General features: G+C 43.2%; 1 protein-coding gene across 3 annotated transcripts in view; it reads left to right on the forward strand.

The window, feature by feature from the left end:
- Nucleotides 1-528: 528 nt before the first annotated feature.
- prmt8b (protein arginine methyltransferase 8b) overlaps nucleotides 529-24,896 on the forward strand; it is a gene marked incomplete at its 5' end in the record, with an annotated part of 28,635 nt that continues 4,267 nt past the window's right edge. Inside the window, 9 exons of one of the 3 annotated variants that reach the window (XM_083757500.1) lie at nucleotides 529-622; nucleotides 1,703-1,920; nucleotides 4,023-4,178; nucleotides 7,815-7,878; nucleotides 12,764-12,906; nucleotides 13,816-13,903; nucleotides 15,655-15,770; nucleotides 18,583-18,733; nucleotides 20,001-20,122. In XM_083757500.1, the coding sequence (XP_083613626.1) occupies nucleotides 529-622; nucleotides 1,703-1,920; nucleotides 4,023-4,178; nucleotides 7,815-7,878; nucleotides 12,764-12,906; nucleotides 13,816-13,903; nucleotides 15,655-15,770; nucleotides 18,583-18,733; nucleotides 20,001-20,122 (1,152 nt within the window). Of the gene's footprint in view, nucleotides 623-1,677; nucleotides 1,921-4,022; nucleotides 4,179-7,814; nucleotides 7,879-12,763; nucleotides 12,907-13,815; nucleotides 13,904-15,654; nucleotides 15,771-18,582; nucleotides 18,734-20,000; nucleotides 20,123-24,896 lie in introns of all 3 variants that reach the window. The other 2 variants (XM_083757499.1, XM_083757501.1) reach the window with 2 other exon arrangements.

Consider the following 24,896-nt stretch of genomic DNA (forward strand, 5'->3'; position numbering starts at 1 on the left):
CTTGCTAATTATATCAGTTCCTCAATGCTGCTCTAAAGATGCGATGGATTGTGGAGCCTCCTCAGCTGTCCATTTACCCACGTGTGCCATGTGTCACCTGCGGCGCAGCCGCGGCGGAGGCAGGCGAGAGGTCAACTGTTGCAGTGAGGTGGAACAATTAAGTCGGGAGCGTTTTTTTGATGTGAAGAACCACGTTTGCGATTGACTTCAGAGAGCAGGAGCGACGAGCCGGCTCATTTGAACCGATCGTTTTGATGTTTTGTGACAGGATGGAGTCATTGGAGTGTAATAATTACTCGACGAGAATCCACAAAACAACTTTTTGGCAGGTTACTAATAATTATTGGGAAGTAATAGCAGCCCACCTGCATATTTTATTACTTGTTAAATAATACATTAAAAGATAAACTGAAGCAATATCAGGTCATGCAGTGACTTTTAAAAGTCTGCTTAAATTCAAACGTTTTTTTATTTTTTTATCTATATTTTATTATATTATTTGTGTATGTTTAAATCTCGTTGCCTCTCATGGGACTGAGGCATTCGTCACGTTGCTTGCTGCTCCGGAGGAAGATGGCGGAGACGGACGACTCAGAGGTAAGAACCGAACCGAATCCGTGGGGTGTGTGTGTGTCCTGCAGCCGGCCGGTATACGAGCCCGCCGGTCCGGGCGGGCGGACGGTAATGCATATTAATTGTGACTTATGGCACTTTGCCTTTCTTCCTTTGATGATCTAATTAGTTATCTGTTTTTCCTAGCTTGTACCCCCACAATTGTTCTGCACGTTTAATGCTGATGCTGCCATCCAGGCTATATATAGGCAGGCATATAGTGCAGTCAGTGCGCGCAAGCAGCAGTCTCCCCAAAAATATACCGTCGGCGTCACGTCCAAAATGTCCTTTGATTTCTACTATTAAATATGACCGTGACTGCAGTTTGATAGTCAGACATGTCGATTATTAGGATACCGTTTAAGATCACATCAGTGAGTGAGTGTGTGTTGGAGCACCAGCGTTGTCCTTGGTCCTGAAAGCCCTTCTCTTCTTCTACGCATCTTTCGGTTGATTAGGCTACTTAACAAACTCCACTCCATTGCACGAGAGGAAAGAGCGTCGCTTGCCGAGAGATCTACGAGCTTTTCGGCAAGGGACACCGTTGCACCACCGCGGACATTTGGATAGTGTTAATAGGCTACAATTAATAGAATATCTTTTTGTGGGTTAGGCCTACTATGCCCAAGCCCTCAATGTGTAGCCTACTAGCAATTGCATAATTATAATAATAGCCCATGCAGCCTTGAATGAACTGATTAATTTAAATAATTTTCAGCACCAATCTACAACATCAACATTAAATCACATAGTAATGCATTATGAGCATGTACATCGACTATTTTCACTATTTTTGAAATAGGGTAAAAACTAGCTGTTCCTCATTTTTGATGAGAACCCCCCTCCCAACTCCCGGGGGTCCCCAGAGCCCAGACTCCAGCCCACTTTGAGAACCACTGTCACAATGTTTGCAATCCAAGAGGCATCATCATGTTGCTCCAGCTCCATCCACATCTCACGACTCTCCTGCAGCTGTACGTGCTTTAGTAACAATCCTCCACAAATCAATCAATCTCTCTCTCTCTCTCTCTCTCTCTCTCTCTCTCTCTCTCTCCTCTCTAAAAGCAGCAGCATCATTCTGCCTCGGGAGGTTCTCATCTATCCCAGTCTGCCCAGCCCTCCTCCTTGCCTAAACCAGTGCCTATCCACCACCACGTACCGCCATGTGCCCCCCACGTGCCTCACGGGGCAGCCCACCACCACGCCACCTGCCCGGGGCGAGGCAAGATAGCCAAGTTCCTCAGCCCCGAAGAAATGACCTCCAGAGATTACTACTTTGACTCCTATGCGCATTTTGGCATCCACGAGGTACGCATTTAGATAAGTTGATTGATTGATTGATTGAATGGCCTTCAGTACGAGGATGTGAATCTTTTACCCTAACCCAGCCGAAACCTATTATGTCCATATTCTAACCTGTGTTGTTTTCCACGTAAATGAATGCCCTACTTGATCATATATTGTATATAGCATAGCTATATATATCACACAAAGGCATCAAACGTAGCAGTTTTGAGCTTGTAGATGGGCTCCTTTTAATGTATACGTTTGAATTTTAATCCTGAAAGGTAACAGTTTTGGACATATGAGGTTTCCACCCGACAGAGACGATATATAGCAAGAAGGCATTTGTATCGGCCTCAGGTCTTGGGTTAAGTGTTGTAAAACGCTAAAAAGACTGGTCTCCGCATCATTGTTGGATGCAACAAACACTATTTCGCACATCTGTTGATGTCATGAATCGACACATTCTCACTGGACCATTAAGTCGAGTAAGAATGTGTTTAGGAGAGGACAGCCCTTAAAGTGTACTGAAATTAAATGGACTAGAAACATCACACCTGTGTGAAGTGAGGGGCGCTAATATATTAAAGTCTAACTCATGTTGATTAGGTGATGTAATGGTGATGTAAAACAAACGGTGCCAACACAAACATTAAATGCCATTAACAATAAAGAGACAATATGACATAATGAGGGACAATATGATGTATGATGTTTTAAAACAAACATTGAACTAAAAACAAACATTAAACCTGTAGGAGAGGCTAGCTCCCCTCACACAACCAGGACAATATGTCTTTGTTCTTCCAGCCCAGATCAACTGGCAGTCCAGAAAAAGCATGTCCCATCTTTACAGAACCAGTCCAGAATCGAGCTGAAAAGCTCTACCCCAGTTAATGACCTTGATGAACAGAGGGGTTAAAACTGGAAGGGAGAGAGAGAGAGAGAGAGAGAGAGAGAGAGAGAGAGAGAGAGAAAGAAAAGTTGGGGGATGTTAAATGATGTCCATATTTAGTATGTGGGTCAGGTTTCTGTCTATGTAACTTCAGACAGGGGCGTGTCTGTCCTCGATAAAGGAGCAGGTGAAAGTAGGATGTGAGATGGTGCACAGGGAGAATGGGTGCCAGCAGGTCCCAGAAGCCCTCATGTTAAAGACACTTCTATTCTGAGAGGCTTTTGCTAACGGTTGCAGAGGCCTTTGGCCTAAATACAGCCTCTTCTTATAGTCCCTCTCTTCCATACGTACTTAACCACGTAAACCCTAGTGGCCCTGTTCTGGAGCAACACTCGGCACCATGACTCGCTCGCCAGATGGCTCACTCGGCGGCGCCTCTCGTGGCTCAAGTCCGCTTTAGACGGGGTAACATCGAGTTCCGACTCTGTCATTGTCCCTCTCCAGAGCAACATTAGTGACTTCCTCCTGGGGGATCCCAAGACGTTCCAGGCCAGTGAGTTGATGTGTTTCCTCCAACTGCGCCTTGGTCTGCCCCGGGGTCTCCTCCCAGTGGGACGTGCCTCGAGGACCTCCCTACACCAACAGGGGTTCCCGTCCTGAATGGGATAACCGGCCACGTAGTCGGACTAACGGGACGTCGGACTAAAGCGCAGTACCCTTACATGGTGCTCCCATGTCGTTTCAACTGCCAGACCATTTTACATCTTATAGTTTGAGAACGGCACTTCCACATTCATGTTGTGCGTAAATGCCCGGGACCTCACCAAATGAATGAATGGAAGGGTACCCCCCTTGTGAGCTTGTAGATACAGTAGACTATTTTCACCAAATGTACTCACCCCAGAATCGGGACACTATACGGTTCACACCGTTTTCAACTGACAAATTTGGCATGGTGGATTTTTTTTTTAATATTTCACTCTGGTATATGGATTATGTAACACAGCTTAAAGTAGTAGCTAACCCAAAAATTTAATGTGTGGCCATTTTAGTTTTTTATCGCGTTCCTGAGCGGAGTCTCTGGTCAAATAATAACAAAAACTAAAAGAATGTTCATGAATTCAAGGCTTCATGGGGTGAACTATACTTTCCTTTGCATTCCTCTGCCTGCAGTAGAATCTGCTATTCTGACATTTTTGATTCCCACACAAACACACACGCACACACACAGGAGATGTTAAAGGACGAGGTGCGGACGCTGACCTACCGGAACGCCATGTACCACAACAAGCACGTGTTCAAGGACAAGATCGTCTTGGACGTGGGCAGCGGCACTGGTATTCTGGCCATGTTCGCCGCCAACGCCGGTGCCAAGCACGTGTACGGGGTGAGAGCCTCTGTCCCAAAGACAGACATTCAGCACGCAAGCACACACACACACACACACACACACACACACACACACACACACACACACACACACACACACACACACACACACACACACACACACACACACACACACACACACACACACACACACACACACACACACACTTCAGAAAGATATATACCATTACCACTTAAGCCCCACTTCGAAAATAGTGGATCGCGTTGAGAGCTTGTAGATCCTTGTAGATGTTTGACAATGTTCGCCTACAGTATAATGACATTCCCAAACTAGGGATGCCACGTTGAAAGTGGATAATAAATGAATGGTTGCATACAATGAATTGCTTATCTAATGATTGCAATGAAATCAGATTAATCTGCGAATACAATTGACCGTTGGGGACAATTTGCATATAATAACGGACTTTGAGGTTAAATGTGAACACTAGTATATAGGGCATAGCAGTGGGCAATGTTCCCTCTATTTTTTTTTCGGTCTGAGCAAACACTCAAACCTCCTGAGCAGACATCAGCAACTGCTGAGCAAACATACGTCACCTTGACACCAACTATCCAAACGTTACATAATGCGAAGTGAGCGCCCCTCACTTCACACATGTGTGATTTCTTTTCTTTTTTCAAAATGGATTTTGGTATACGAGTGAATCAATGAATAGTCACATAAGGTTACGCAAGTTACAACATTTTTATTTTATATCAAGGTGGTAGGCTAGCATTTTTAGAAATATTCAGTTATCAGTGGTTCTCAACCTTTTCAGGCTGTGCCCCCCCAAAGTAATCATATTTGAACTGGGGACCCCCCCACCCAGACAAGCAACAGAATGGTTCCACAGATAAATATTGTGAAAATAGCCAATCTACAAGCTCGTTGTGAACTTGTAGATCGGCTATTTTCACCAGTTTGACCAGTTTTTATAGCATGGTTTGCTGCTGATTACTTTTGATGCAGTAATGGTATTTTTTCTTTTAGAGTCTTTGAGGTATTATAAAAGTCTTAAAAGTCCTTAAATTGTCACTTCACTGTCATCTGGGCCTGGGGTGGGGTCCTCCCCCCACCCCCAAATCATGTGGAGACCCACAGGTTGAGAACGACTGGTATATGGATAGCCTACTAATTGTGCATTACTTGGGGGGCATGAGAAACCGTAAACACTTTATTGGGACACACACACACACACACACACAAAGACCGAGTTTGTTGGTGTGTCAACTCCAACTCCTATAGTTTCTCAGATTGTCGAACGTCAACAGCCCTACTACGCCAGCTAGCAGAGGGATTGATTGAAGAAAGCTGTATTAACAGATTGGATAATAATTACAGAGAGGTTCCATATGGGACTAGACCGCTAGAGATTAATGTTAACTTCCACACTACACTGGACTGCAGAGGCTTGTTGTGCTGTAGTGATAACAACGTTAGCTAACCAGCTAATGCGAAGCTAACGTTATTCCCCCTCTCCTTGTTGCGCGCACAGCCGCACTTCCATCCGTTCGCCTTTTAAATCTAAATGTCCCATCAAAGCACGGGTCCAAGGCGCAACGCGATCTTATCTGGTTCTTGGGGTTTAACACACTGACTGCACTGCAGTGCTGCCTGCTCCTTACGTCTCCACCTAAGGCCGCGCAGACGGCGCACTGGGCGCAGTATACACAAGAGGAGAGGAGAGCAAAGAGTCAAAAAAGGAGGGGAGGAGACCTGTCTGTCGCCTCGCCTGTATGTGTAATCTAAATAAACTGTAAAGTAAATAGAAATAATAAAGTGTGGGCAACTGTCGACTCGGGATAGGTATTATTACTGTAATGTAGAGGATACTCGGGGGGAACACCTTTTTCTTTTAAAGAAAACTTTTTTTTACACCAGCGTCGGTGTCTGTGCGCGACAGATTTCAGTTGTGCGCGAGAGCATTTGGCCATGTGCACGCGCGCGCACGGGCGCACGTTAGGGGGAACATTGGCAGTGGGTGTGGTTTTCTGATTCCACAGAAGAATCGGCCATTCATTCTTCCCATAGACCTCACAGAATCAAAGGTTTTATGGTTAATGAATCACCAGGATCCTGGATGGCTTGAAATTATATATATATATATATATATATATATATATGCTTGATGGCATCTTAATGCCTGGTTATACACTTGAAGTGAAAATAGGTAGGCAAAATTAACACTGATGGCAAAGTAACTATACCGGGACTATACCGAGACTAGAGCTATCAAACAAGACAAATATCAAACATATCAGTCGTCTACATTTTCTAAAGATTCCCCCTCATTCCCCCCACAATCTTCATCATATTTCTAGAAATGTTCATTCGCTCCAACAGGCTCCGTGTGGAACACTGCTCTGACATTCATGATTCACAGCAAATACATTATACAAGCAACCGCAACCACATTCCTGCATGATTTATATGCTATGTTGTTATACTCATAGACAGGAAATGTATTTAATTAGTAATCAAAACAGACATTACAGCAGCATCCGGCATGAGAGGAGTGGACATTTGGGCAGAGGAGCACAGTTTTATTCCATAAAGGTTCCTTATAATTATGGGAAAACCTGTTGATAACTTTATTATTATTATTATTATTATTATTATTATTATTATTATTATTATTATCTTTGATTAAATATTAATGTAAGGGACATGAATACAATATAATTTCACATTTCATGCAATGCATGCTGTGTAGTGTATACTATTTCATGTTACATTCTTAGCTTACGCATGTTTCATGATATTGATAAATGCTTTTATGTGATGTATTCCCATGCTTTTGTTCTTGCTTAAATGTAAGTCGCTCTGGATTAAGAGCGTCTGCTAAATGCCTAAATTGTAAATTGTAAATTGTACATTTATTTTGGGAGGGATCAACCTGCCAGCCCTAATTTTGAGCTTGTCACACTTACATAGAATGTTCAGAAATTTCAAGAAATTTCAAATAATTCAATAATAGTGAAGAAAGACTATTTAAAAGAAGGTGCATATAGGTGACAAAACAGTAGGTGCGAAGAATCTTAAAAGATTATACCAGCACACTGCCACTTGCAGGGTTTTTTTTAATGTTTTTTTTGTGGCTTTCGCCTTTATTTTATATTTTTTATGGAGAGATAGACAGTAGGCTGACAGGAAATGGGGAGAGAGATGGGGGGGTGACATGCAGTAAAGGCCGTCGGGTGCCTGGACCACTGAGCCACGGCCCAGGCCGCCACTTGCAGGTTTAAGAGAACTTTATTTCTGAGTTGCTCTAAATAAACGTCTCTTGAACCTGCAAGTGACAGTATGCGCCGTGCGGGTATAATCTTTTAAGAAGATTCTTCTCAAATAATTCACTAATCTACAAGCAACCATGAGCGTAACCTCGCGTCACCAGGCTGGTCTAGGTTTTTGGTGTCCACTCGTCTTTCCGGCAAACATGGTGACGTGAAGTTCTATCCGCCCCAACTAGTTTAGAAACTATAGCAAACTAGAAACTAGAATTAGCAAAAAGAGTTGATGCCTGCAGTCTACCAAAAGGGGTCCAAACTCTGCCATATTACCATCTCCCCTCCTTTGTGGCTCTTATCTGGTGCATGTTGTAATCATTGCTGTATATCCTTGTGTCTGCAGATCGAATGTTCAAGCATATCTGAATATTCAGAAAAGATTATCAAGTCTAATCACCTTCACAATGGTAAGTGGCATGCTATTCCATCATCATCATCATCAACCCATCCATCTATCTATTTCTGTCTGTCTAGTCTGTCTGTGCATGAAAGATCTGCTAATGGAGGTAATGGAGGTGTGACCATAATGGTAGAAATTATTACATTTCTACCATTGCGGTCACACCTCCATTATCTGTCACGGTGATGGAAGAAGTACTCACATTTTTTACTACTTAAATAAAAGTATCAATACCCGTATCGTAGAAATAGTCTGTTACAAGTACACGTTTGATATTCAAATGTACTTGAGTAAAAGTACAAATGCATCAAAATATACTTAAAAGTACCAAAAGTAAAAGTTGTCATTAAGTAGAAGTTTTCAAATGTTTACAATGCATAGAAATCCGAGAGACAGCGAAATCCCTTCACGACGGACGACCTACGTCGCGACGTATATTTTTCCGTCGCAACGTATATTCGAGTACGTCCTGGCGTAAATATCAATTCGTCCCGGCAGAACGGACTCGTCGCGGCTATATCTACCCGTTTGGGACGTAATAGGTTGACTATTATTTTCCGTCGCGCCAGAACGGGACTCGTCGCAGCTATATCTACCCGTTGTGGCGTGAGCTGGACTCGTCGCGGCAGAACGTGACTCGTCGCGACTATATCTACCCGTTTGCGACGTGCGCCTCGCCGGTCCGGTCTCCAGGCGAGCCTGCGTCCTTCATATATTTTTTTTTCTGCTCTCGTTGGACTTAACTTTAAAAGTCCAATGGAACACCTCTTTGTAACGGGCCGCTGTAGTATAGTGGTATAATCCCTCGCCTCTCTATTCTTTTTTGCTGAGGACGCTGGTTCAATTCCCGCTCGCGGCAGACCAAAATTATTATATTTTAGACAGACACACAGACAGACAGACAGACTGCCTGTCTGCCTGCCTAATGTATTGTAAATAATGTATTCATTCCATACGGCTATTTTTTTTTAATATAAAAACTTTTGTCTTTCGCGCGATTCGAACCAGCGTCGTCAGCACCAAAACATTGAGAGGCGAGTGATTAAACCGCTAGACTACAGCGGCCATACGTTACAAAGAAGTGTTTCATTGGACTTATAAAGACAATAGCACCCAGCTGCAGTCTCGCAAGGGGAGGGACCGGAAGTGCTTTTATTTCCGGCTTCCACGTGCACAAGCGCACATACACGCACGCGAAATATAATGCAATATGTAATAATCAGCTCATACATTATAAAGACATTATTGCATTATGAAGTTTTATTACAGTATGAGTCGCCTATGTGGAGGTTCTTAATGTAACACATTATTACATTATAGAAAAATCTATTAAGTTATGTGCTCGTCTTTTAATTACATTATGAGCTGATTATTACATTATGAGGTCAGATGTAGAGTTGCTGGCCGCCTCAGCTCCATATATGGAGATCTAGGTGATGATCCAGTCTTTTCAATGTATGGCTATCCAGGGTTTGATGAGGTCAGTGTCGGGATCTTATATCATATGGAAACGGCCATATATGGTGGTGTGACGTGTCATGAGGCGTGACCATATATGGAGGCATGACACGAGGCGTGACATGACACACTTACTGACTGACTGACGGGAAATGCAGGTTTTCATAGTAAATTAAATGCATATGGTCGTGTGTCTGTGGTCTATGGTCTGGACATGGTGTGTGTGGGACAGGGGTACGGGGTTATAGCAACTTATTACATTACTTAAATGCCTTGATATCATTATGTTATAATCGACCATATAGGCCTAGCCTATTATTGCATATCATTTTATTATTGTTAGATTTGCATTTCTTCAAATATGCACACTTATACCACCAACTAATAAGCTTTCAATTAAAATATTACCTACAACAAACTACTTCAAACTTTTCCAAACCGACCACGTAATTATGTTTAAGCACAGATGGTACTATATACACCCGGCATTTAAGCGCGCACCAGCAAGTGCGTGTCGTGCACGCGCATTATATTTCGCGTGCGTGTATGTGCGCTTGTGCACGTGGAAGCCGGAAATAAAAGCACTTCCGGTCCCTCCCCTTGCGAGACTGCAGCTGGGTGCTATTGTCTTTATAAGTCCAATGAAACACTTCTTTGTAACGTATGGCCGCTGTAGTCTAGCGGTTTAATCACTCGCCTCTCAATGTTTTGGTGCTGACGACGCTGGTTCGAATCGCGCGAAAGACAAAAGTTTTTATATTAAAAAAAAATAGCCGTATGGAATGAATACATTATTTACAATACATTAGGCAGGCAGACAGGCAGTCTGTCTGTCTGTCTGTGTGTCTGTCTAAAATATAATAATTTTGGTCTGCCGCGAGCGGGAATTGAACCAGCGTCCTCAGCAAAAAAGAATAGAGAGGCGAGGGATTATACCACTATACTACAGCGGCCCATTACAAAGAGGTGTTCCATTGGACTTTTAAAGTTAAGTCCAACGAGAGCAGAAAAAAAAATATATGAAGGACGCAGGCTCGCCTGGAGACCGGACCGGCGAGGCGCACGTCGCAAACGGGTAGATATAGTCGCGACGAGTCACGTTCTGCCGCGACGGAAAATAATAGTCAACCTATTACGTCCCAAACGGGTAGATATAGCCGCGACGAGTCCGTTCTGCCGGGACGAATTGATATTTACGCCAGGACGTACTCGAATATACGTTGCGACGGAAAAATATACGTCGCGACGTACGTCGTCCGTCGTGAAGGAATTTCGCTCCACCTGAGAAATCCTCTGAAAATAGCTGATCTACAAGCGCAAAGTGTGTCGCAAAGCTTATGTTGCTATTTTCAAATTGCCCAAGTCTATAGGTCTGAAGTGGTTTTATAACTAATCAGAATCTACAAACTTAAAATTTCAAATAATTGTAGTGGAGTAAAGTACAATATTTGCATTTGAGATGTAGTGCAGTAGAAGTAAAAGCATTGAAAATTGGAAATACTCCAGTCAAGTAAAATAAATACCTCAAAATTGTATTTAAATAACCTACTGTACTTGAGTAAATGTACGTTCCACCACTGATCTGTCACAGTTCGACTGGCAACTTGTACCCGAAGCCAAATAACTATAATATCTGCCATCAATCAAAATTTGATTGTGTTCAATGACTGCCTTGAACTTCACAGATGGGGTGTGCCGACTGCGCCGTGGATATTTCCGATTAGCATCGTGATTAGCTTGGCTTTGAATTGACCTTAGCTTATCATCACTAGACACATTTGTCCTTGTGTGGTTTAATGGAAGAGAGAGAGTAGAGAAAGTTTGAATTAAAATTAATTGGGGAACCCTGCCATAGAGAATGCATTGGGCGTTTAAGTTAAATATCTCAGAAACTACAAAACATTTCAAAGTAAAAAGTTCCAGCATGTGTCTGCACAGTAAGCTGAATAATAAAAAGTGTGAATGGAGTTTCTAGGTGAAAGTGCTTTTTTGACGTGCCAATGTCTGCCATTGAGCCCCATTGTAAAATTCTAAAATTTGAAAGCACTATATTTCTAAAACGATGAAACATTTCAAAGATTCCTTTTCAGGCAATCATGTCCACCCTAAGATGAACCTAAGTAGGCTAGAATGGGGTTGCTAGGTGTAAGTATGTAGGACTAGTAGCATGCCAAAGTTTGTGCTATTGCTATAGTATATTTGTTTAATCATTTTCATATTTTTTTTTAATCGTCGCAAAAACCATGAACTATAGTTCATGGTTTTCGCAACGATTTCAAAAACAAATATGAAAATGATGAAAAAACGACATACTATAGTTCATGGTTTTGGCCCATCATCTGACAGAATAGGCTGTGTATTTGCATACTGGGCCCTGATTGGTGGCCCAAAACTCTTTTATGTCTGGCTTCCAGGCCAGTTGGAAAAGGGCACACTGAGAGGTGGTAAGAGTATGTTAAATTGGACATTTTCATGGTAAAAGGTTAGCTGGACAGGGTTCTTTCAGACATAAGCCCCAAACGTTACATCTCAGGAAACAGGGGGAGAGAGCACCGTCTCCCGATGGTCCTCCAGCACCTTGATGACATGGGACTTGAACCTGCCAACTGTCTGTAGCAGAGGCAACCGATCAAGCGCAACACACCATTGAACCAAGGCACCTTTGGGCATTCAGCAGATGTCTCCTGGTGCTTTTGAGTTTTTATTTTTTATTCAAGCCTTGAAAAGATCAAATTACTGCATCATTGAGCTGTAGGAGGAAAGGGACTTGAACATGGAATATCTGTATTGAAAGCCTGATCATTAGACCATTGCACCATCAGTCAGACACACAGTGAACATCTCCTGGTAATTGTGTGTGTTAGCCCTCAGTTAGTCAAGTTGAAACACTCCAGCATTAAGCTTGAATAAAAAATAAAAACTCAAAAGCACCAGGAGACATCTGCTGAATACCCTAAGGTGCCTTGGCTTTGTTTTGATTAGGTGGTGAATGGTGCTGGTTTGATCCACGGATATAAGCCGTTTCAACCAATCAGATTGCTTCCTCGAAACGACCTGTTGTATAATGGCCAATATCACACCTCCCTGCCTGGCTTCCGTCACCTGAACACGGCACAGTTGTGTTCACATAGACGCCCGACAAAGCCTGTGGCCCCACGGTGGATTCAAACCCACAACCTCTGTGGTGGTGGCCACCAGGGACTTTAGCAATGCGCCAGCCAAGCGCTTTTATCACAAATGCCTCTCCATGCGTCTCGCTGTGTCTCTGTCCTGGTCTTTGATACAGGACATTTGCGTAGCTTTGTCCATGAGGCCCAAGAAACGAAGTCCTTCGCAACGCTGCATATTGTTTTGGGGCGTTCCTTTTTCTTAGTGAAGGCAGTAACGTGCTTGTGTCCGTGTCCATGCGACCCCCCCTCTTTCCTGTCCCTCAGTCATCACGGTCTTCAAGGGAAAGGTGGAGGAAGTGGAGCTTCCCGTGGATCAGGTGGACATCATCATCTCTGAGTGGATGGGCTACTGTCTGTTCTACGAGTCCATGCTGAGCACCGTCATCTTCGCCAGGGACAAGTGGCTGGTACGACACACACACACACACACACACACACACACACACACACACACACACACACACACACACACACACACACACACACACACACACACACACACACACACACACACACACACACACACACACACACACACACACACACACACACACACACACACACACACACAAACACACACAAACACACACACACACACACACACACACACACACACACACACACACACACACACACACACACACACACACACACACACACACACACACACACACCATGCTGCTGCTGTTGCCTGAGGCTTGTAAACTGGGTAATTGTGGTTTTATATTACATGCCAGGTGTGAAGACAATGACCAGGATAGATCTGTTGCGCCTTTCAGTATGTGTGTGTGTGTGTGTGTGTGTATGTGTGTGTGTGTGTGTGAGAGTGTGCGCATGCATGCATGCATGTGTGAGTGTGCGCACGTGCGTGCTTCCGCGGCATGCACGAGGTGCGTGGGAGGTGCGTGGGAGATGTGCGAGAGAGAGTGTGCTAGAGTTTTCAGTACATCGACTCTGTCAGGTTGGAAACCTCATATATCCAAAACTGTTACTTATCACGATTCCAATTCAAAAGCATCATACGTAGCAGATCCACAAGTTCAAAACGCAATGTTTCGAGCTTGCGGATCTGCTACTTTTGATGGTTTTGTATGATCCGTGTATGATCACGAAGGCCGTTAATTTGCGTAAAGACACAAAAAGTTAAAATATGGAGTTAGAAGGTTTGTGCCCTGACAGCGACAATATGCAATATGTACTATGTATATACTGGAGCGGTGCTAGTGCACACGTGCAAGTGCACGTGTCTGTGTGTGTGTGCGTGCGCATTTATTAACATATCAACTCTCTCTCTCTCTCTCTCTCTGTGTGTTTAGAAACCAGGCGGTCTGATGTTTCCTGACAGAGCAGCTTTGTACGTTGCAGCCATAGAAGACAGACAGTACAAAGACTTCAAGATACACTGTAAGAAAACCCTTCTCGTATGCTCTCTGTGCCACTGGTTCCCAAAATATTCATGCTTGAAGTAGGGGGGCCTCCACGTCCACTTCACTAATGAGTTTGTTTTACCAGTTCAGCTTGAAAGTAAAGAATGACAGGCTCCATAAGACATGCAGCTACCCTTATAGTACACCAGGGTTCCCCAATTAGCAGCCTGCTGGCCATCTGCGGCCCGCGGCACAGAATCCTAAATCATGTTTTAGGGTGAGCGTTTGCCCCGACTGCACGCCACTCAAAGTGGCTACAGGCCAATCACAGCGCATCCCTGCACAAGTGCACTGGCCAATCACAGCGCGTCCTTACTCAAGTGGTATAGGCTATGGGATGTAGCCTGGAACCAGCCCATAGTAGGCCCCGCCCACTATCTGGAGTGGACTGCCTCTAGCTTCAGTTTGCTAATCAGGCTAAAACAGACACTGAACTCGTGGTCTAGGGCAGTGGTTCCCAAACCTTTTCATGTCAAGGACCCCCAAATTGACACTAATTATTCCCGCAGACCCCCATTTGAAGAGATATGCCAGGGACCCCCATAAGATATGATTTTTACGTCTCTAGCAATGATTCTCAACCCGTTTAATTTCAAGAACCCCCAGTTTGACATGCATAATAATCTACAGCCCCCATTTAATGGCATTTCTATCTCTGAGCCCCCGATTTATATTGTAAAAGCAATTTTAATTTAACTCTGATAGTGTCATCATTTAGCTGGGGACCCCCTGGAACTCCCTCAAGGACCCCTGGGGGTCCCCGGACCCCACTTTGGGAACCACTGGTCTAGGGCTTCTAAGAATGCACTGAATTACATTGTGAGCTTGTCAACCTATAATGACATGCCCAAAAGGGACGCCATGGTGGAAAGTGGTTCAAAATTGGGAGGGACACAATGTTAATTTCCAATGCTGATGTTATAAAAGTTAAAAGCCAAATAACGGCTGATAGACCATTCGGGCTCGACGCAACACACTCCACACACATGCACGCATGCACGCACATGCTATCTCGCGATATTGTCGGGGAGGTGTCTCTGTATCGTTTACGACAGTCAGTCAGTCAGTCAGTCATATTTCAGCGAAGTCTGTTACTAGCGAAAATGTAACTAATTCAGCAGCAGTAGCGTTTTCTCTCAGTTGATTCTATATATCCATATGAGTGCAAACGGACTGGATGATTTGTTTATTTTTCAAACACAGTTCTTATATGAGGCGTTCTAAAATCCCCCTATGGGGATTACAATGCAAATAAAAAATACATGAACCTGTGGACTTAGTGCCCTCTACCGATATTGACTTCAGACTTCGGTGCCTAATCTATAAATTGCGAAGTTGGAGATCAACGATTTTTTACTTCAGGCTTCAGCGTTCATTTAATTAAATTTGTAGGCTACTCCATAATACACGGGGATGTGAGCTATAGTAGCCTACTCAGGTGAAAGTAGCCTCATTAAAAATGCATGTTAGGCCTGAGGCCACCACTGTGGCGTGTAAGCCAAGTTAGTGCCAGGCACTAGAGATGCCAGGGCTGTAAGCATGACCACAGATCCCATAGCTTGAACTCTGAATCTCTGACGTTTACACAAAACGCTTACATTTTGGGAAACCGAAGAACAGGCTTCCTGCTCATGGCCTGTATGTGTGTGTGTGTGTGTGTGTGTGTGTGTGTGTGTGTGTGTGTGTGTGTGTGTGTGTGTGTTTGTGTATGTGAATGTGCGCACACAGGGTGGGAGAACGTGTACGGTTTTGACATGAGCTGCATTCGTAACGTTGCCATCAAAGAACCTCTGGTGGACGTGGTTGACCCCAAGCAGGTCGTTACCAACTCCTGCCTCCTAAAGGTCAGTGTGTGTGTGTGTGTGTGTGTGTGTGTGTGTGTGTGTGTGTGTGTGTGTGTGTGTGTGTGTGTGTGTGTGTGTGTGTGTGTGTGTGTGTGTGTGTGTGTGTGTGTGTGTGTGTGTGTGTGTGTGTGTACGTGCGTGTGTGCGCGAGTACATGAAAAATGGAGGCTTTGGCTTTGGTTAGCCTACTGTGCATGCATTTTGTAGACATGTAGCTGCAACACAGACATTAAAATACTCAAAATAGTGTGTGATATGATGAATCCATCAGCAAGCCCCTATCTCTGTCTGTTGAGCCCATTCATTGTCCAAATAATACAAGTCTCATCTGATCTCGTCCTCTCTGGGCCTGTATAGCGTGATTTTTAACCCATTAAGACCTTGGGTCGATTCTGCAAATGCGGCTTTAAATTTCTTCAAGTTCTCAAACTACTCAAAAAGATGCTTTTGCGGTTTTAATGGGTGAAGTCTCCTGTCTTTCATCACAGAAATCAACATCACAATAAAAAGCCGACCACAGCCTCTCTCTCTGCGTCTTTCAATAGCTTTGTTTCTGTATTCACATTGCTTTCTTTTTTAAAAACCTCATATTCTTCCATTTCTATTCAAATGTACTGTGCCGATACAATTTTGTCGCCGCTGCTTCATTGTTCTTTGTTTTCGAAGCCTCTTGTCAAATCCATTTCATGATAATTTCCACTTCTACATCACCCTTTTCCTCTTAACCTTTTACGCACCTCTCTCTCTCTCTCTCTCTCTCTCTCTCTCTTTCTCTCTCTCTCGTGTGTGAATAGGATTTTTAGCACTCGGTTTCTTTTGAAGTGATTTTGAAATGTCACACACAATGTGACTATGTGAGTCACTGCTGGAAATCTAAATACCTCTCCACCGTCTCAACAGACTTTGTCCTGATTTGAATGCTGTGTTGTACTTTTCTAGTCTTATTCTTCTTCTTCGGCATTAGTCGACTAGTCTGACTATGCTGTCTATAGCTGTGCCAAGTCACCATCCATAATGTTGTTTGTAAAATTAACCAAAAGCTTTTGTAGAAAACCATTATGTTTTTAACATGTGACAATTTGTATTGTCATCCTTTTTTGACATACAGACAGACAGACAGACAGACAGACAGACAGACAGACTGACTGACTGACTGACTGACTGACTGACAGACAGACAGACACCCATAGCTCACACTGACATGACAGATACATGGTGTCCTGCATGTCCTTTTCCTCTATAATGACATTTTGTCTTGGTGTTGCAGTAAAGGACAGTGACAGTGTTTATGAATCACAACATGTCACACTGAGGCTCCATCTGGGCAAAAAACAACAGGTTGCACTTTAAAATCCCTGGCAGCTGGTAGGGGTAAGGTTACGTTCCATTGTTCAGTGGACAATTATCTGGGACACAGCGCTATACAACCACAATGCTGTGTAGGTCTATTGTAATGTCAGATCGACAAGCTCAACGTGCCCCGTTGTAAGATTGTCGATCGGCTGTTTTCAGCAAAAGCTTTCCCCAGAAACGACACTAGTATATAGCCCTGAGGGACTCTGCTCAACCATACGGGCAGTGCTGTAGTCTTGTTTTTTCAGATGGTATACCATAATTATTCCCTGTGCGACATGCTCACGTACAGTATAGGCAATACGCTTGCATGTGGTCAATGGATGAAATGGTTGGCAGACGGTATACACTTTTTTTCTTCTTTCTACATCACTTTGTTTCAATTCAACTCTGTTGTTTTAAATGTGCTTTATACTGTATATGAAGTGGATTGGATTGGTGCTCAAACGTTTTCATGTCACAAATGGGGCAGTAGCCCAAGCCCACTGTGTGCGTGTGGTGAGGAGCAAACTATGGAGCACATCATAGAAGTGTGTCCTCTCCAAAGACTGGAAGGAGGATTAATCACCCTCCATACAGCAGACCAGGAGGCAACCGCTTGGCTTAAGGACTTTGCATTCGCTAAATAAATGTCAAAGACCACTCAAAATTATATTGGCCTCCAACCCCCATATAAAAATATGTTGTTCCAGGTAGTGGGACGTATACAATTATTAAATATCTATTCAATATCATATCAATTTGGGCGCGCTTGACTTGAGAATGTGTGAGAAACGCTACTGTAGCTTTTGGACACTTGGACAATTTTCTTTTTTTTGTAAACTTGACTGAGTGGGTATGTTGAATGCTTGTAGCGTTTTGTAGACTCGATGCTGCCAGCGTTCAGCATCTCCAGAGGAGATAGATAGTGGTATATGTTTCATCATGCGTCGAGTGATTCAGCATGATGTGTGTGGTGTGTTGAACTTGCTGCTCTCGCACTGAGGAGGTAGGTGTTGAATGTAAAAACATGCAGCGTTTGAAGTCAAGCTCGATATAGAAGCAAGTGGGTGTGCGCTTCCCTCACACATACAGTACATCACGCACACACAAAACACCCCACAAGCGCAACACTGTTGATAGACCAGGTGATATGGGGGCTTGACACCCTCTTACCTTTAGGACGTGTTCCACTCCTACACCTTCGGCCCTCCCGCACACTTTGTTCAGCTAACAGAGGTAGGCGACCTGCTGCTTTAGAGCCGGATGTGGCTCTTAGGCCCTCTGGCTCCTAGTTGCTTGGGCAAAGAAGTATGAAAAGGAATAAGTCGATATATTTAGTCTTAGTTTTTGTCATCATAGCTTAATTTTCATTTAGCTTCCATTTAGATTTCGTCCGTGAAAAAAAGGCTGTCGACGAACATTTTTCATCACAGTGTTAGTTGACGAAATCAACTGCTCTGATCCTTGTGTGTCTCAGGAGGTGGACATCTACACCGTGAAGAGCGAGGACCTGTCCTTCACCTCGGCCTTCTGCCTGCAGATCCAGAGGAACGACTATGTCCACGCGCTGGTCACCTACTTCAACATCGAGTTCACCAAGTGTCACAAGAAGACCGGCTTCTCCACCGGTGAGAAAACCTCTGCTTTTCACAGATCGCATGCAGACACATTGGGCTCTATTTTCGTCCATGCTAAACCCCTTATCCCTAAACTACTTTGCCTTGAAAAACATTTTTGAATAGTAGTTTAGGGATAAGGGGTTTAGCATGGACGAAAATAGAGCTTTTTGTCCATTTGAAAATAGACGATCTACAAGCTCATAATGCGTCTCATTGCGACGGCCAGGGATGCCTCAGAAGAGTTAAAAAATGTGTTTTCACAAATAGCAGATCTACAAGTTTTTATTCAGCTTTTCCGTTTTGCAGAGCAGAAGACAAACAGTACTGACTGCCTGGCTAATCAGACCCATTTATAGGTGCAACTGGGCAACACTTAGCTCTTTACTCCCCTCTAGTGGTGGTGTTGCATGTATGCCAGCCAAGTGACAAGATAAAGTTTCCCTGATAATCAAGAGTCAGCCCTGACAACCAGGAGCAATGACAGCACAATTTACGCTCATCAGAGAGTGCAAGTGCAAGATTACAGTTAACCAAACAACCTGCTAAATGGAAGAATAAATGCAAAGAAAATGCAACATAATTACAATACCGGGCAAAACATCAAACCTAGCATCTGTCTAAATGGGGATTTTCACATTCTTATGTGTTATGGACCCCCAAACTGACTTTCATTTGATTAGGACATTTATTTTGGATATCAAATGATTGTTCTTAGATTGTGTCCTCAGGGACCCTATACAAAAATGATGTTCAGCATTTCAGAATGTGTGATCATTCTGATCAAGCCAAGCATTATGTCTGTATATCTATTCTAAATTCCATTTGTGAACAACCAACCAACATATACCGGAATCTCCATTGTTAATTTGTATAGTATAACTATATACTCTCCTCCAGTCCTCCAGAGATTGTGTTATGTAAGCTTATGTTAATGCACCCTCGCATGCAACGTCCTACAGTATGCTTATGTAACTTTGTAGAGGAGGTTCAATGTTTAGGTTCTAGGTTCTAATGTCTTAAGTGAAAAGGTCACATGAGCACTTCAAACCTACATGCATCAGTATTTTAATGTTTGTTTTATTCATTTTCCATAAAAGAATATTAAAAAAAATTGCTGTACACAACAGTACTTTTTCATTTTCATACCCTTACCTGTAAAGCTGTAACCTTAGTTGTTGTGCCGCCTCTGGGCGACTTATTTCCCCCCTCAGGATAATCAATCAATCAATCAATCAATCTAATATTGATTTAGCTTTATAAATGATATTCCATACAGCTCCAGATGCACCCAACACTCACTGGAAGCAAACCGTATTCTATATGGAGGATTATTTGACCGTCAAAAAGGGAGAGGAGATCTTTGGCAGCCTCACAGTCAGACCCAACGAGAAGAACATGGTAAGAACATTTTCCGACATGGAATCAAATAATCATTGACACACAGTGTTTTGGGCAAAACAGGTTGTTTTATCAAGCTCATCATCCATTTTCAATAAAATGCAGGCTATACTACTAGTAGAAGTATAATGATACTGGAAGACACTAATTCAGTTTAACATTCAACGTTCAATGGAGAGGTGGCGCCATCTTGTGTCCTTTTGCACTTTGATAGTATGTCCATATGCAGACCACGGCCATCTTACCATATAAGTTAATGGTAAGGTGCTAACAAGGTGCAATTTCCCATTGACAGTACATTCGTCGAAACAGAAAAGTCCTATCCGATTGTATTAAACAACGTCATGCTCACCAACATTGTAGCTGTATGGAAAGCTTGAATTATCCTCTTTCTATCATCAAAGTGTTTGTTTAATAAAAATCCACTGTAGACATGTTATGAGCCACTTTCTTTCCTTGCATGTGATTGCAGTGTTGCAGTTAGGAAGTACTCGTTAAATATCACTCATCTGCCCTGCGTACCACCTGCACATAATGCAGGAGGCAGCAGGACGTTGCTTTACTGAAAACGAGTGCTTCCAAACTCTGATGGCAAGATGGCCGCGGTCTGCAAATGGTCAATTAAATCCACAGATATAAAACGCACTATTCACACTTTTCATACAGCCCATAATGCATTGTGATTGTGTGTGCGGCAGTTCCGGTTGCACACGGGGAGGGGTCGCGGGAGGTGACGAGGAGGGAAGCCTCGCCCCCACGGGGGAGAGGCTTCCCTCCCGTCCCATCCCACATTCCCAGCTGCTGTTAGTCTGTTCTCAACTCTGTGGTTCCAACAGGGTGGTAAAATACTGAAAGGCTTGATGCTCCTGCACTCTTCACATTTGCCTTGTGTTTATCTGTCAGTGCATGCCGTTGCTGATGTCAATATCCGTTCTACACAAAGTGCAAAATGCATGGAAACTGTCAATCCGACTTTTCTTTATGAACTCTAGTTCATTGATCCATTCCTCATTAAATTAAGTCTTTCTTTTCGGCATATTTGTTTTTTTAATCTATCTCTGCACAAGCACATGGGAAAATAACGTTTATTATATTTTATTTCATTCATTCAAGTCATGATGAAGGAATGAGTTGAATGCGTGCTGCGTATATGCTGTGGCCCCGATGGTATATAGTCCGGAGGCTTAGTGCACTTTTTTAGGAGGATAGTGCACTTGCGGATAAAAGCGCCAAATTTTTTATGAGGCTTCCTTAGGACATACTAAAGGATTTTAGCCTAGGAGCCCAACGCAAATATTGGAAATAACCATATAGAACATAGTTATAGTTTTTTTATTAGGAAATAAATACATTCTTGAGTCATAAGAAGAACATTGGTGATATTGGTTTTTTTTGTCCACTTAAGAAGGTGATTCTGATTTAAATTTGTCCACTGAGTATTAAACCTCCAAAATGATGTGTAAAATAGAGTACCAAGACACCTGGTACCTGTACACACACAATAAAGTACTGCACAATATAGGCGGAAATTTAAAAGAATAGGTGTTATGTTTATGTAAAGAGCTCTCTCTCTCCATTTGTGTTTAAGATTTAAACAAATAGCTCTAGACTGAGTTTACACTGTACACCTGATCCTAATGGCAATTAACACCACCTGCACCTGATTGCAGTGGGGCCTTTAAAAAGGAACTCACTTGGCATGCACACAGTTGGAGCGTTTGTTCTTGAAAGGCAGAACTCAGCAAGATCAGAAGATTCTTTCACAGAGCTTCAACCAAACAAGAGTAGACTACATAATTCATCAGGTAAATGTAAATGCATTAACAATGAGCTGTACTGTATGTTGCTAAAAAGAGTGAAAGTTAAGTTGATTGCATTATCTTGCTTAATTTATTTTATTTGTATGACAGTCTGTGTGGCCAACATATGACACTGAACTCAGCCAGAAAGCCAGAACTCAGCATGATCAGAATGCAGTAGATCCTCACACAGAGCTGCAACCAAACAAGAGTACATAATTCAGGTAAATAAGAAAATAGTAAATCAAAGCTGTATGTTGCTAAACAGAGTGAAAGCAAAGTTGATGGCATTATCTCGTGTAATTCTGTTTCATTATGTGTGTGACAGTTTGTGAGGCATCAACATGGAACTGAACTGGGATCGCTGCATCATTTGCCAGAAGGACACTGCTGAACCCTTGAGATGTCCCTTGAGAGGTCCTGGGAAAAGTGATGGTGATAAAACAGAAGCTTATAGTTCATTTCTATCTAATGTAGAGCAATTCCGTGCCATTGATGCTCTTCCAACCACACTATGTTTTGGGCATGGTCAGACGGCAAGCAATTTTGCATTGCATTCTGCATCTTGGCACAAATCTTGCCATCTGAAATTCAATAATTCTAAGCTGGAAAAGGCAAAAGAGAAGAGACTCCACAGTCCTGATAAGCCTTGTGACTCTGAAGGGAAAAAGCTAAAACGCCAAAAACCAGACATTAAAAACTGCTTCTTCTGTGAGAGTGGGACAGAAAATGGTGTTCTCCATGAGGTGTCATCATTTGATTCTGATGAAAATATCCGAACTATGATCACAGAATTAAATGACACTATGCTTATGACCAGAATAGTCGGAGGAGATTTGATGGCAATGGATGCAAAATACCATTTACCATGCCTAGTCAAGTTGAAAAATCGCTACCGAAGTGCAGCTCGGAAGTCAGGCCAGTCTTCAGAAAACACAGACGAAAAAATGAATGAGTCTCGAGTTCTCATAGAATTGATCCACTACATTAAGAAATCTGTGGACTCTGGAGTTCTTATCTTCAAGTTGTCTGAGATCCACTCACTGTATCTGAATCGCCTCGAGGAGCTGGGGATAAAGAAACTAGTCCACAGGACCAGGTTCAAGGATCGTTTACTGGAAAACTTCCCAGAGGCACAAACACAGTTTGATGGGAAGAACAACCTTCTCATTTTCCAGGAAGAAATGAAAAATATATTAAAGGAAGCCCTGAACAAACGTAATTTTGACCAAGATGCTCTTATTCTGGCAAAAGCAGCAAAGATAATCAGAAACGACATATTCAACCACTCCGGCTTCCAATTCACTGGCTCTTTCCCCGAAAAATGTCAGGAAAACGCACTCCCTTCTAGCCTGAAATCTCTGGTCTCAATGGTGCTGAATGGTTCCAACATCAAACATCAAGAGAAATGTGACTCTCAGGCTTGTCTCACCATTGGACAGTGCATGGTGTACCATACAAAGAAAAGGGCATCTGCCACGGCAGTGAAGACCAGACACACTCTGGAACGTGAACCACCACTCCCGATCTACATAGGCCTCAATATACATGCACAGACGAGAAGCAAGAAAATTGTCCAGCAGTTGTACAATTTGGGCATAAGTATTTCATATGACAGGATTATGCAAATCGAAGACTGGCTGGCAACTTCTACATGTGAAGGCTTTGAAGAAGATGGTGTTGTGGCTCCTGCGTGTCTCAGGAAAGGGCTGTTCACAGTCGGTGCACTGGATAACCTTGACCACAACCCAAGTTCGACTACTTCTGTGACTTCTTTTCACGGGACTGGGATCAGCCTGTTTCAATTGCCAACAAAGAGTGAACCAGGTGTGTGTAGACCACCCATTAAAATCCCACCTACTGAAAATAAAAAACTCACCCTTCCTGAGAGTTACACCTGTGTACCAGCTGTAGCTTTGAAAAACACCTCTGTGATTGTGACAGCGTGTGAAATACATACAGTTACAGGCTTATTGGACAGTGCAACAGCAGAAGAACACAGTTGGGTCAAACAAGCACTGCCACTTCTAGAGAAGACAGATCTGACTTCTGAAGATGCAATTGCATGGGCAGCCTATCATGCCTCTAAACAACCTTCAGTGGAAGACCCCCCAGCACGAAGTGCACTCCTTCCTCTCTTCTACGAGAAATCAGCCACACCATCCATGATTAAGCATGGCATGGATGTTCAGAGACAGGCTATTGAGTATCTGAATCCGGGACAGATCCCCGTCACAACGTTTGACCAGCCTCTGTTTGCTCTGGCAAAGCTAGTACAATGGAAATGGCCAGATACACACGGTGAAAGAGTTCATGTAGTCATGCTCGGTGGATTACACACAGAAATGGCCCTCTGGAATACACTGGGTGATCTGCTGGAAGGCTCTGGTTGGACAACAGCACTTACAGAAGCAGATGTGGCAGGAAGTGGCATGGCTGCATCATATCTGAAAGCATCGCATCTAACTCGAACCAGGCATGCCCACCAGGTAACTGTCTTGACACTGCACAATCTACAGCAGGAGGCTTTCAGGCTTAGTGCAGGCCCCAAAGATGATGAGTCTTTCCTGGCTTGGAGAAATGATATGTTGAAGAAGAGTCCTACTTTCATGTTTTGGGATCTGATCATGAGATATGAAACCCTCATTCTCATCTTCATCAGGGCACAAAGACAGCGGAATTTTCTACTATATGTAGAAGTGCTTGAAGCGCTGGCCCCTTTATTCTTTGCCTTGGACCATGTGAACTATTCAAGATGGTTGCCTGTCCATATCAGGGACATGAAGTCTTTGCCCATCACTGTCAAGGATGAGTTTGAGAATAATTCACACTGGGTTCTTTCAAAGACCTACAACAAGTTCTCTGCAATCCCATTCGATCAAGCGCATGAACAGGAGAACAAGAATGTGAAAGGTTCGGGTGGTGCAGTTGGCCTCACAGAAAACCCAGATGCTTTCCGAAGATGGATGCTCTCA

This window comes from Protomyctophum parallelum (genome assembly GCF_964188405.1).
Source record: "Protomyctophum parallelum genome assembly, chromosome: 22".
Lineage (NCBI taxonomy): Eukaryota > Metazoa > Chordata > Actinopteri > Myctophiformes > Myctophidae > Protomyctophum > Protomyctophum parallelum.